The sequence below is a fragment of the Zootoca vivipara genome, chromosome 2 (genome assembly GCF_965207765.1).
Source record: "Zootoca vivipara chromosome 2, rZooViv2.hap1.1, whole genome shotgun sequence".
NCBI classification, from domain to species: Eukaryota; Metazoa; Chordata; class Lepidosauria; order Squamata; family Lacertidae; genus Zootoca; species Zootoca vivipara.
The window spans coordinates 80644296-80658260 of record NC_142584.1 but is presented as its reverse complement, the minus strand read 5'-3'; the positions used below and the strand labels follow the sequence as shown (position 1 = coordinate 80658260).

Genomic DNA, 13965 nt, shown 5'->3' with positions numbered 1-13965 from the left:
ATTCGTTAAGCGAGGCACCACTGTATTGAAATGCACTCTATGTGGGGTTCCCTGGCACTTGACCTGGAAACGGCATGCAGTGCAGAATGCTGAGGCACAGTTGCTGACAGCAGTGAGACCCTGTCAGCATATAACACCTCTGCTGAGACCTGCCCTGGCTGCTGATTTGTTACTGGGCCAAGGCCAGCGTGTCACTTTACTATCAGTATATAAGGCCCTTAACAGCATGAGACCAGTTTAATTGAGAGATCGCCTTACGCCACATCCGGCAACTCAACCACTTCGATCTGCAGAACTGGCATTGTTACAGGTGCCACATAATACACTTCCCTCATTTTTAAGCTACAGTAATGAACTTTTAGTGTGGCAGCACCCACACTTTGGAACTCCCTGTTTATTGACATCAGGCAGGCACTCTCACTGTACTCCTTTCTGCACCTGCTAAAAAACATTTTGTTTAGCCAAGCCTATCTGGACATGTAGGTTGACATGTGTTTTAATCTGGTTTTTAGCTTATCATTGGTGTTAATTATTTTTTTGAAAGTTATAAAAAGTTGTTTTTGTGGGAGATTACAGTTAAACATAACTATGAACAAGTGCTAGTTAGTGCATGACTGAGTAAAGGACCAGAGCTGCATTGCTAAATAGACTCAGTTAGGTCATGCCCCCTCGCCTCCAGAGAAGAAGTGAAGCTGCTTTCCTCCTTCCCCCTTCTCGCTGCACTGTGTAACCAACTAAGGAGGATGTGTGTAAGCTTGCTCCCAAGCTTACAGAGTATTCTGCATTTTCTACGCAAATGTATTTTTGCCTGTATTATCTTTGTTGCTGCATGGGACAAGGCATGACTGAGACTTTGAATCTGCGAGGAAAGCATTTTAAACTTAACAGCATTTGGTCTGCTCATTGCAAGGGGGGTAGAAAGAGGCCAGCTGCTGTGTGCAGCTGAATGGGATAAAAAGGTCTAACATCCTATATTCATAACATTAAGCTTTAATGTGCCACTTATTTTTATGAGTTTAATACTCTGCTACTGGGGTTCTCTTATACTAGCCCCACTTTTTGAATACAGGCACCCAGACAATTCTTTTGTTGTTCACCCACACACATGGGTCCACAGGGATTCATATATTTATTGCCCCACTGTTTTAAACTTTTTTTTTACTGGTAATTTTATTGTTCTTTCTTTTTGTAAGCTACTTTGAGGTGTTATTACAAACAAGCAGTATATAAATCTTGCGAAATAAATAATAAATGATTAAATCAGATGTCTCGAAACAGATGAGCACTTATGGTCTTATACCAAAATGGGTGGTGATGTTAATAACCCTAGCTCTGCAATATTAAGATCATTGTATTAGACAGCAGTTTTAGTCCTGGTATGTAGAAATTCTTTACCATCTGAAACATATTTGATATTAGAACAACTGCAAAGTTACACTTACTCTGACCGTAGCCTAGCTTCCATACCATCTGGGAGAAATAGTTTTATTGTTGAGACAATGCATCCATGGGTGACTGGAAAGAACATTAACATTGTAAGTTCTAAGTAAGTATTCAATAAAATTAGTCAATGAAAAGTGAAAACAATGAAACATTCAATAATACTGAAGTAATTCTGTCTGACAAAGAACAGACTGATAAAACAGTCAGGTGTACAAGCAAAGTTAAACAGAGGATGATTGGGTGTTGGTGTCAAAAAGTTCAGATAGACTTAGTCCTGTGCCACTCTGTGCATAGCTGTCAACTTCCAGATTGGAAAATAAGGGATCAGCAGCAGCGCAGCACCGGAAGTTGCTTCTGCGCATGTCCAGACATGCGCAGAAGCGACTTCCGGTGCCAGGCTGCCCGTGTCCGCATGTCTGGGCACCAGAAATCACTTCTGCGCATGCCCGAGTATGCACAGAGGTGATTTTCGGCAGCACTCAGCAAGTGAGCGAGCAGCCAGCTGGGAGCCGGGACATTTACGGGGTATTTTACAATCCGAGGTTGCAGCGGGAAACAGATTTAAATTTGGGGTTTTCCTGCCAAAAACGGAAGGGTTGACAGCTATGACTCTGTGTTGTCGACCCAGTTCCGAACTGTTCAGACAGCAGGCACCAGAAAAATGTTTAAGTGTGGGCAAGATTTCAGAGAACACTTAGGGATCACAAAAAAACACAAGCTTGAAAACCACAAGCTTTCAAAAGTGATGCAAAAATAAGTACATGAAAATTAGATCAGTTGCCTAAGTGTGCAAGACCAACCTTAGATCAAAAAGAGTAAGACTAAGAAACTCTATACTACTTCAGGCATGTTGATGAACTAATGTAGAGAACTAAAAGAATAATTTGCAACAATTAGAGGGGGCTGTAAAAAGCATAGTCAGAGATACGATACACCCGGGGTCAGCAACCTCCAGCCCATGGGCCAAAAGTGGCCATGGGGACAAGTTTAACTAGCCCATGAGCCGCCCCCGAACTGAGCCACCCACTCGGCGAATCCCCGCACTCTATGCTAAACCGGCACGGGGACTCGCTTCCACAGCGCTGGAAATCGTTTCTGCGCATGCCCAGACACCGGAAATTGTGTGTGTGTGTGATCCAGCCCATGGAGAGATCTCCGCACGACTTGACCGGCTCGGGCAGGTAAAACCTTGCTGACCCCTGCGATACATGATAATATGTCAGGCATCCCCAAACTGCGGCCCTCCAGATGTTTTGGCCTACAACTCCCATGATCCCTAGCTAACAGGACCAGTCGTCAGGGATGATGGGGATTGTAGTCCAAAACATCTGGAGGGCCGAAGTTTGGGGATGCCTGTAATATGTGCTTGAGAAGGGCATTTCCACCTCAGGTAAAAGAGATCCTAAGCACCAGGAACAGTATTTTACACACTTATAGTTTTTTGGTTCCTCTTCCAAAAGCAGCCCTCCTGAGTCATGCTCAAATGTCATAGAAACATCTGGAGCATCAATCTATGAGATGTGAGGAGATGCCACTGAAATGTAGGGAAATTCCTTGTGTACAACAAGTCTTTGCATAAGCACACTGGCTTCATCCATCTTGGCAAAAGGAAGCTAAATAGAAAAAGTACCGTAGTTTTTATCCTAAGTGAAATATTGGTTTGGATTTAAATGCTGAAAAGAGAATTACTTGCCAAATTTGTTCAAATGGTGGTCACTACTTTCATATGTAAATACATTTTGAAATACATCTAACCCAGCTAAAAGAAAAGCATACACTGTATGTTCCAAACTAGCCAGTTTTAAAACAAACAAACAAGTATTAAATAGTGAGTTTATTGCTCTAGAGTGCTGGGCTCAGCTATGAAGCAAGCTGTGTGGTCTTGGGCAAATCATATTCTCTCATCCTAATTTCTTGTGGCTGCTGGAAGGCTGCATTGAAATGTTGATCTTGGAGAAAGGGCAGGAAATATATAATAGTAAATAAAATATCACATAGTTGATCTATGGCACTGAATTCTACTTCTCTCATGCAATGCACTAACTTAAAGAAAAACAAACAAGATGGGTATTTATAGATAAATATCATCAAATATAACACCCAATGTACAAAAAGAAGAGCTGAGATTAAAACATGTTCAGACTTCCATGAAGAGCTAATTATTCCATGAAGAGCTAATTCCTGATGAAACAGTTACAGGTTTCATTTTAAAACAATTGGGAAACAATATTAAGTTTCCTATAGACTGCTTCCCCTAAATCACATTTTATAAAATGTGAAAATTATGCAAGTCCACCACTTTATTTTTCGGACGTTGTGATTTCTGTAATGTTTTGACACTTGTCTGGAGTTAAAAGCATAATCTGTTTGCAAAAAAAAGGCATCATAGGAATAGGCAACATGCAGAAAAGTAACAGCAAATCCAATGCTTATACAAAAGTTGTTCATTTATTTTTCTTTTATTTAAAGGACCTCTATGCTCCCCTTCAGTAAAACTATCAGGGCTAACTAATAACATACCAATTGTCCAGAAGCACCTTAGAGACCAGCTAAGTTTGTTCTTGGTATGAGCTTTCGTGTGCATGCACACTTCACACGAAAGCTCGTACCAAGAACAAACTTGGTTGGTCTCTAAGGTGCTACTGGACATATTTTTTTTTAATTTTTAAAAATATATTTCTACTGCGTCAGACCTACCTGAATCTAATAACATACCGGTACCATAAGTCTGTAAAGGCGCTGCCACACTGCATGGTTTCTTAAATGTGTATTTGCATTTGTGTAGGTTGTTCTTCCAATCAGCACTCATAAGGGAGGTGCAGTCTTGATTGGAACAGCAGCACAAATGGTTCTGACAAAAGCTGGAAGGGTTAAAAGCATATCCACCAGCACCATAATACCAATCAGAATGGTATATCTGCCTGGATGTATGAAGAGATGCTTTTAAGAAGATACTGTAAAATACCAAATCTAAACTAAGTGCTTTGTTTTTCTTTAAAGCTTGCTTATGGCTAGAACATACTTGAGATTCTCAACTTAAAAAGAGAGGAAAGAAAGTGATCCGTACCCTTACCTTTCCGCGTGTTCTCCGTCACATCTACGCCAAATTGAATGATATCACCAGACAGAATTTCACATGGTGGGCTTTCCTCAGATCCTCTGCTCAGTCTCTGACTATTTATAAAGGTACCATTGCTACTCTTAGTGTCTTGAAGATAGAACTGTAAGAAAAACAGATAAATTTAAGTCACCTACAAGAAAAATGTTACATTAAAGACTAAAGGCAAATCCAAGTTTAAAATGATAGTCAGTCAACAAACGGGTAAATAAAAATAGCATATTTATGCATAAATATCCCACTACACATTAAGAAGTAATGATAATAATTCCTATTATCACATACTGTTTTTTATTATCATTATTATTATTACTACTACTTCTACTACTACAGTAGTAGTAGGCAGCAGCAGCACCATGAAGCCTTTCAGAGCAAACCAAATTTAAAGAGTTGCTTCTTCAAAGAGTTTAGAGTCTAATTTTGAGAGCTGTAGAAAAAGGGGGGGAGGGAAGGAATAAAGAATGTACAAGGCAAACATAATATGGGATGAAGGTGAGCAAGCACAGTTACATGTAACTGGTGGTGACAGCTTTGTTGTAACTGGGGGGTGACAACTAAACCATAAAAGCCAAATGCTTAATGGGTAAGGTGGGCTTTGAAAGAGATAGCAATACGTACTGTATGTAACAGTACTGGGTGGCGAGTCCTGGTTCAAGGGCAAAAAAGGGATATGTAATCATTTCAGAGGGCAGAAGACCCCTGGGTGACTTGAGTGGTAGAGTTGGAGGAATGTAGGGATATATCAATAAATAAACAGGGAAAGATAGTTTGAGGAAGGCTGTGGGGAATGGATGCAAACAGGGCCGGTTTTTGGCGCCCTAGGCGAGATCACCTTTTGCCCGCCCCCCCCCGGGGTATGTATCTTATTGATACCGCCTGGTGGTTCCACTGACTTACTTTAATTGGAAGATCAACGGTTCAGCGGATAGCTCAGATGTGAGATGGTGCAATGTGAATGGCAGGAGGGATGAAAACTTTATAGAGCACATGGGATGACTGAAGCTCTACGGGACGCAGAGCCCATGCTGCTGGCCTGGGCAGCGGACGCTGTCTCCGTGCTGCTGCCGGCACCGCTTCCTTCCTGCTCTCGGCCGCTTTTGGCCACTTCCTTCCGCACGGCCCAGAGGCACTGCCAGCTGCGGGCGCCTCTGGGCCGAGCGGGAGGAAGCGGCCAGAAGCAGCCGAGAGCAGGAAAGAAGCGACGCCGGCAGCGGCACGGAGACAGCGTCCGCTGCCCAGGCCAACCTCCAGAAGGCGCACACAGCAGCAGCGGCCTCAGAGGAGGACCGCTTCCCACGTCCTCCTCCCCACAGTGCCCCTGTTCGCCAGGTGCCCTGGCGCCCCCCAGCCCGAGCCTAGAGACAGCTCTGCAGGCAGCGACGGGCAGAGGCGGATGGCGGTGGCGGGCGGGCTGGCCAGCACAGCGCCCCTCAATTTTGGCGCTCTAGGCAGTGGCCTAGTCCGCCTATATGGACGCGCCGGCCCTGGATGCAAATAGTACGGGAAACCAATGCAGATATTTAAGGAAGCGCATTGTATGGACTGAGAGATGAGAAAGAGGGCATGAGCTGGCAGCAGAGTTTTGGACGGGACTGAGAAGACTAAGACAGGCATATCAGTGTTTTAGATGATACTAGCATTATACATGGTGTCATAGTGTGGTAAGATAAAGTTAGGGCAAATAGTGAAAAGGAACAAAATAAAAAGTGATGGCTTTGTGGAGGTCAAGGGGAAGTGGCTTTAGTTGCTTGGTTTCCAAGTTAACACAAGTTCCTTACTTTCTCTCCAGAAGCATCAATTTTTAAGGTTAAGGGGATTCTGAAGATAGTACATAAAATAATGTTTTCACACCAAAATATATTTACGTACACTGGTTGCTAGGTGAGTGTATGCTTTTCAGTACGCTTTGAGAATCTTTTACATACCCCAAACAGTAGTGGATTGAGGAATACAAGAATTCATTTTTAAAAGAAACATAACAATGAATAACAAAGCCGAGATGTAGAGCTTTTGGTCCCTCAGATGTTCCTGAACTACAACTCTCATCAATCCCACAAAGCATGGCCAACAGCAGAAGATGATGGTAGTTGTAGTACAGCAACATCCGGCATGCCAAACATTCCCCGCACCTGACATAATGTGCTGCATCATCCAAGTGAAACAAATGACTTCTTATTTAACTGCTTGTTAAAAAGTTATGAGCTGCGATAATGGACATATTTACATACATGTAAATATTCTAAATATAAATACTGTAAATGGTGTTTATGAATGCATAATTGAGAAGCACAGCTACTATCCTACATCAGCACAACAATCAGATACAGTTCTTTTGAAGAGATTACTGGTTTAGATTTCTAAAAGTTTTAAACCTTTTTTTGTGTGCGATACAATTATTTTTCTAGGAGTTTTTCAAGCATTAGAGTAGGTTGGCACATGACCATTACAAAAAGTTGCTCAAGTGCCACTTCTGACCCTTCTCCTTTGGCATAATCTCTTCACGTTCAGTGTTTTGGTTCCTAACATACACTTCCATAACTAGATCTTGCCCCATGGCCATAAATTAGTCATGTCATCACATACGAGACAGGAAATACCTATCAGACAAGCATATACACAGCAGCAGTATCAAATGAACCAACAGGAAATTGAAACATCAAGCAAATTAAATTTACTTCCTTTCTTTAGGAAAGAATAAAATACCTCAACAGAATTTCTTCCTAGCTTACACTATTATTTCTAACACAAATGCAGCTAGTTTTCTTTTAAAAAACAACAACAGTGATATAGGAGGGTTCCATCACTTTACATCAACCCTATGCCATAGCTTCATCCAACTATTCCCAAACATCCATTGTGTCTTAATCCTCTACCCAGTCTACTCAAATGCAAGAACTCTGAACATTAGCCTTCCAGTGTTTATGGGGCATAAGAGGAGAAGAATAAATATTTCTACCAAAATAGGAAAAAATAAATGAATGCATGAATGAAAGCTAATTGTGGAACAATATTCTAATGATTTCTTAGTGTCTGATTTGGAAACGCCAGGCTCCTTGGTTTACCAGATTACTGAAATCTTGAATACAAGTGGCAGAAAATCCTAGTGGAATCTGACAAAATAACCCAGAGTCCTGTGATGTGGCAGTAATGGCAATGAATAGCTTTATTTTTCACCCTGATGCACCAGTAGTGTCACTCAGCAGAACTGTCACAGGTGGAGAGTACACTGTAATATATTTGTTAAATAGTTTGATTATAAAATTGTTCACATTCAGCCTGACTTAGGACACAAATAAATGAGGTGGTGACTGTTCCTGAACTGAAACACTTCAGACTGCAGACAGAGGAATCACAGGGCTAAATGCCCCTCCATATACACATCAGTGTAAACTATTCTAGTCTAGCTTTCTCCTCAATTCTGGATGTACAGGAAGTTTCATTATTTAGGTGTTTTTTTAAGTAATGTATTTTTATCCCACCTTTCCACTATTTAAATGTGGCTTGAAACATGTTTGATGAAGTTGTTTGTTTATTTACAGTACAGTGGTACCTCGGTTTATGAACACAATTGGTTCCGGAAGTCTGTTCATAAACTGAAGCGTTCATAAACTGAAGCGAACTTTCCCATTGAAAGTAATGGAAAGTGGATTAATCCGTTCCAGACAGTCCGCGGAGTACTTAAACTGAAGCGTTCATAAACTGAAGCGAACTTTCCCATTGAAAGTAATGGAAAGTGGATTAATCCGTTCCAGATGGGTCCGCGGAGTACTTAAACTGAAATGTTCATAAACTGAAGCATGGGTGTAATTGGTTCTGGAAGTCTGTTCATAAACTGAAGCGTTCATAAACTGAAACGAACTTTCCCATTGAAAGTAATGGAAAATGAATTAATCCGTTCCAGATGGGTCCGCGGCGTTCATAAACCGAAAATTCATAAACCGAGGTGTTCATAAACCGAGGTTCCACTGTATTAGATTTCTTACCCGCCTTGTACCACAAGGTCTCAGAGCTGGTTACAACAATAAAATATGTACATATAAAACAAATAAAATAGCTGCAACCACAAAACACGAAAAATGCAAAAAACATTTATCAGTCTCAGCAGGCTTCTACATAAAGATATTCCACCCTAACTCAGTGTTGTTGGACTACAACGTCCATCATCCCTGACTGCTGGTCCTTCTAGCTAGGAATACTGGGAGTTGTAATCCAACATCAGCTAAGGACCCAAGTTTGAGGAACAGTGCCCTAACTTTATGCCCTGATCTGCTTGAACTTAGCTGGGGAGGAAAACCAGTAAGTCAAGGGAAGGGAAACTTGTCCTGCACCAAGGCCACCTTCCCTTGGTGTAAGCAACATACCAACAGTAGGCAGTGCCCAAACCCAAAGTGGACAGAACCAGTATGTGCACACACACACTACATTCAGCTCTCTTGGCTTTCATGCTGCTTGCTGGAAAGGGGTTCCCTTTCTCACAACAAACTGCTCATGGAGGAGGAGAGTGATCTCCTTCTCTCTCAACTGCTCCATGAGGTGAGAAAGGGTTGTTGTTTTTACTGCACCACATGCATACTCAACCATGTTTCCTCTTCCCCACTGCTGAGCTACAAAATATGATGGGCCAAGCTTTCTGAACATTGTTCAATTGACCATAGATAACAGCCCAACAGCAGGGAAAAGGTGGATGGGGAAGAGTCTGGATGACAAGATTGGGAAGCCCTGAGAGCAGCAATTGGTCTATGGGCTGGATATTCCTCTTCTCTGCTGAAAGCACACACAAACACTCTGTGTTAGCAGGCCAAGTGAGGTCTGGCAATGTATGTTTGCTGACACCACTGGTAGTTCCCACCTTAGGCGAAGCTCAAACCTTGGGCTATGTCTGCAAGTGTGCGAGGCAGAGCTTCAGGTGATTAGCCACCAAATTCAGCAAAGCAACACCACCACCAACAGCAAACATATGCAAATTAGTTCAATTTGCATAATGTATGCACGTCAGAATTGGATTATTTATATCTAGTCATCAGACCATCACAAAGTAAACGATTAACAGAATGAATGTTAACACTAACAGAAGTTAACTCTGGCCCAAATAAACTACAACATAAACTAACTCAAAATGCTGCATTTCCTGTGCAGAGCAGAACAAATAGTTTAAAACAAATAATCAAATGAAATATTGAAAACAGAAAAAATGAGATGAAATAAATGAATTCCTGCAAATCTGAATAAACCTAAATGAACAAATGAATAAAATGACTTAAATTTCTTAATCTCCCTGGCAAGATACGGAACTTTCTCTTAAGAATTTTCTCCAGTCATCAGTTACTGCAGATAGAAAATCTATAGTTTCACAGTTGAAAACTGTATAACTTGTCCTCCCAGTGGGTAAGACCCAGTGGGATCAGACCTCTCCCTAAGATTTATCTCAAGTATTGCTTTCTCGGTGCATTGTGTGTCAAAAAAAATCAGCTTTTCTTGGCACAAAATCTGAATTTCCATTGTGTAGAATTTTGGTATTTGTTTTCAACCCACAAAGGTCATGCATCTGTATCTTTAAATCAGACACAGGACTAATTCAATATACTTCAGGAGATGCACAGATGTTTTCTACTTTCAACACAATTATTCATCCTTCCATTCCAGCTGACCTATAGTATGTCTCACTTTTATTAGTTTCCAGCAAACGAAAGCTAAATGTTGAATAACCTATACTGAAAAGAATGAAATACTGAAAACAGACTTTCATTCTAAAATAAGCATGCTAATTCTACCCAAGAGAATATTATACTAGTGCTGGTAAAGGAACAGGCTTCTAGTTCTGTTTTATTCTGACACACCCATATCACTAGAGCTTAACATTCCAGTGAGGAAAGAGGTAGTAAAATTTCCCTACCCTACCCTCAGGGGCAAGTGACTAAGTTGTGGATCTTGAAGATACGAAGATCTTGTGACACCTGGAGCAAGGAACACAAATATAATATAATATAATGTAAATACAATTTACCAGGGTGTTGAATACCTTGAAGAAAGCCTGGCAGGCCACAAAAGGTTGGACCCCTGAAGTCACTGTACTTGAAGCAGAACATTTTAGATCTCCAGCAGCACTGAAGAGATCCATTAAAGAGATAATCTCTGAAAACCTGTGTTTTCTCTTTAAAAAATGAAGAAACTGCAAAGATGACCCTGTTAAATAACATCTCTACGTGGCAAAATAAATAAAAATCATCATATGATGATTGTATAAACTTGTGCTTTTAGGCAAGGCTAAAATCCTTGTTTTTCTACCACATACATTTTATCTGTGTTTTATTATGATTTCTCACTCCAAAATACAACCAGCATTCTATTTTTCCAGCCAATTCTACTACTGTACCTTCTTCATATACAGGTACAGTAGCGTATTATCAATCTTCAATTATACCACATCTCTACACGTGAAATAATGTTATAAGGCAAGGTGACTGTATAACTTCTGAGTATAGTAGTGAGAATGCTACATTTAAAGCTTCCCCATACTACAAAACAAATAAATTCCTGCAAATACATATGATCCAAAATCTTCAGTAGTTTTAACTTTAGGAGAGCAAGAGCATTCAAAGACAGAATTCTCCCTCCCCAAAGAGCAAAGTAGTGCTAGTGCCGTCCATCCTATCACCACATTCTGTTACGTGTGTAGACAGAGGCCTTTGGTAATTCCTCTTTCCATTAATCAGTAAGGGCCTTGAGGCATCATATCTGAATTAGGCTGCATATTTGCTCAATCAAACTCATCCAATGGCTCATTAGAATCTGATTTTCTGCTCGTTAGCAGCAGACACATAGTAGATGTTTTTTGAGTGCATAGCAGACTTATTACAACATGGCTTGTATTTTGCAATGTGACCTGGCAGTCCACTGTTTTTTAAAAGCTTAACATGCTCAAAGTTAATCAGCAACACAAAATATTCTTGTCTACCTGAACAGCAGTTTATAATATCTTTGGAAAATATCCAACTAGACACTAACATTGAATTTAATGGTCTTCTGTTCTCCACATTTAGGCTGCAGTCTGAAGCTCAACATCAAAAAAACCAAGATCATGGCCACTGGTCCCATCACCTCCTGGCAAACAGAAGGGGAAGAAATGGAGGCAGTGAGAGATTTTACTTTCTTGGGCTCCTTGATCACTGCAGATGGTGACAGCAGTCCCGAAATTAAAAGACGCCTGCTTCTTGGGAGAAAAGCAATGACAAACCTAGACAGCATCTTAAAAAGCAGAGACATCACCTTGCCTACAAAGGTCCGTATAGTTAAAGCTATGGTTTTCCCAGTAGTGATGTATGGAAGTGAGAGCTGGACCATAAAGAAGGCTGATCGCCGAAGAATTGATGCTTTTGAATTGTGGTGCTGGAGGAGACTCTGGAGAGTCCCATGGACTGCAAGAAGATCAAACCTATCCATTCTTAAGGAAATCAGCCCTGAGTGCTCACTGGAAGGACAGATCCTGAAGCTGAGGCTCCAATACTTTGGCCACATCATGAGAAGAGAAGACTCCCTGGAAAAGACCCTGATGTTGGGAAAGATTGAGGGCACAAGGAGAAGGGGACGACAGAGGACGAGATGGTTGGACAGTGTTCTCGAAGCTACCAACATGAGTCTGACCAAACTGCGGGAGGCGGTGCAAGACAGGAGTGCCTGGCGTGCTATGGTCCATGGGGTCACGAAGAGTCGGACACGACTAAACGACTAAACAACAACAACCTTTATCTGAAGTCCTCGGAGTACTGTAAGTCTTTTATAAACATAGTGGGACTTCTGGGTAGAAAGGGGCAGGATTGCACTTTAAGTGTCTATCTCTATTGAATGACGCAGGTGGCACTGTGGTCCAAACCACTAAGCCTCTTGGGCTTGCCAATTAGAAGGTCAGTGGTTTGAATCCACACAATGGTGGTGAGCGCCCCATTGCTCTGTTCCAGCTTCTGCCAACCTAGCAGTTTCAAAGCATACCAGTGAAAGTCGATAAACAGGTACTGCTGCAGCGAGAAGGTAAACTTTGTTTCTGTGCGCTCTGGTTTCCATCATGGTCGTGTTGCACCAGAAGCAGTTTAGTCATGCTGGCCATGAATGGGAAAGCTGTCTGTGGACAAACCCCAGCTCCCTCGGCCTGAAACCAGTGGTGGCTGGGAAGGGTGGCGCTGCTCCGGGCAGCAGGCTGGGCGGGGCTGACCACCTCCAACGGCTGCCACCGCCACTGAGAAGCCTGGATGCAATTGAGACTGCCTCACTCCACGGCTTGCTAGCGGGGTTTGCCACGTGTGTTGTGTGTCATGACGCATGCGCACAATGGACATCCCCCCCCCGGCGGTGTGCCTTCAAGTTTGCCACCCCGGGCAGCCAGGCGGCTAGCTATGCCGCTGCCTGAAACATGATGAACACCACACCCCATAGTAGCCTTTGACTAGACTTAACCGTCCAGGGGTCCTTTACCTTTATGTCTATGCTTTCGTCTTTTACTATGTTTCACCTCTTTCCTCTTTCACTTTTCCTTCCCTCTATTCAGCAGCTTCCCATTGATGTTAGCATTCAGAGTATTTTTTTCTAAGCATTTTTTTAGTGCTCGTCCTCACTCTTATTTATCTTAATTCATTGCTTAACTGTCTCTTATCTGAACCTTCTTTTTAACTTCCACTTATCTACCATTTCACAACTCTGCCCTTTTCCTTTCTCATAGAACTGGTAACTCTGTTCCCAAATTTTGACATTTTTTAAAAAAAACAACACACACACAAGATCTTGATACACCTTTTCTGTTTTCCCTTTCTTTCCTAATATAACTATTATAATTATATATAACCTTAGTATAAACTATACCTAATGCTTTTAAATACTTGAAGAGCTGTAGTAGTTTAAGAATATGTTAGGACAGGCATCCCCAAACTTCGGCCCTCCAGATGTTTTGGAACACAATCCCCATCATCCCTGACCACTGGTCCTGTTAGCTAGGGATCATGGGAGTTGTAGGCCAAAACATCTGGAGGGCCGCAGTTTGGGGATGCCTATGTTAGGACCTTCCTTCCCTCCCCACTGTTGTATTCAAAACTTACCTTCACCACAAACCCACTTTGCAGCATTAAGGAACCCACTATTGTCTTAGCAGCCTTGTACCCTCCCTGCCTCCATCTATAATATGAGCCTGATAGTGCAGGCCTAGTCACAAAGATTGTATTTTTAAACCTTTTTGATATATTAATTCATTCATCACTTCCCTTGTGCAACTTTTCTTAAAAAGTAACTGCTATAAAAATGAACAACAAGAGTAGCATTCATGTGATTACCACTCATTTAGCATTCAGGAATCACAACAGCTGCTTAGCACAGGGAGAAGAGGAGCTAGAATCACATTCTAATTCATCAGAACCATATTC

At 41.7% G+C, this 13965-nt stretch overlaps 1 protein-coding gene across 50 annotated transcripts in view; it reads right to left on the bottom strand.

Annotated features, from left to right (window-relative positions):
• Nucleotides 1-13965, bottom strand: part of SLMAP (sarcolemma associated protein) — a 90311-nt gene that overhangs the window by 50416 nt on the left and 25930 nt on the right. For 20 of the 50 annotated variants that reach the window (XM_088662271.1, XM_088662268.1, XM_088662273.1 and 17 more), the window contains exons 3-5: nucleotides 11567-11662; nucleotides 4511-4664; nucleotides 1443-1515 (exon numbers count right to left, since the gene is read on the bottom strand). In XM_088662271.1, the coding sequence (XP_088518397.1) occupies nucleotides 1443-1515; nucleotides 4511-4664; nucleotides 11567-11662 (323 nt within the window). The remainder of the gene's footprint in view (nucleotides 1-1442; nucleotides 1516-4510; nucleotides 4665-11566; nucleotides 11663-13965) is intronic. The other 30 variants (XM_088662284.1, XM_035106382.3, XM_035106386.3 and 27 more) reach the window with 3 other exon arrangements.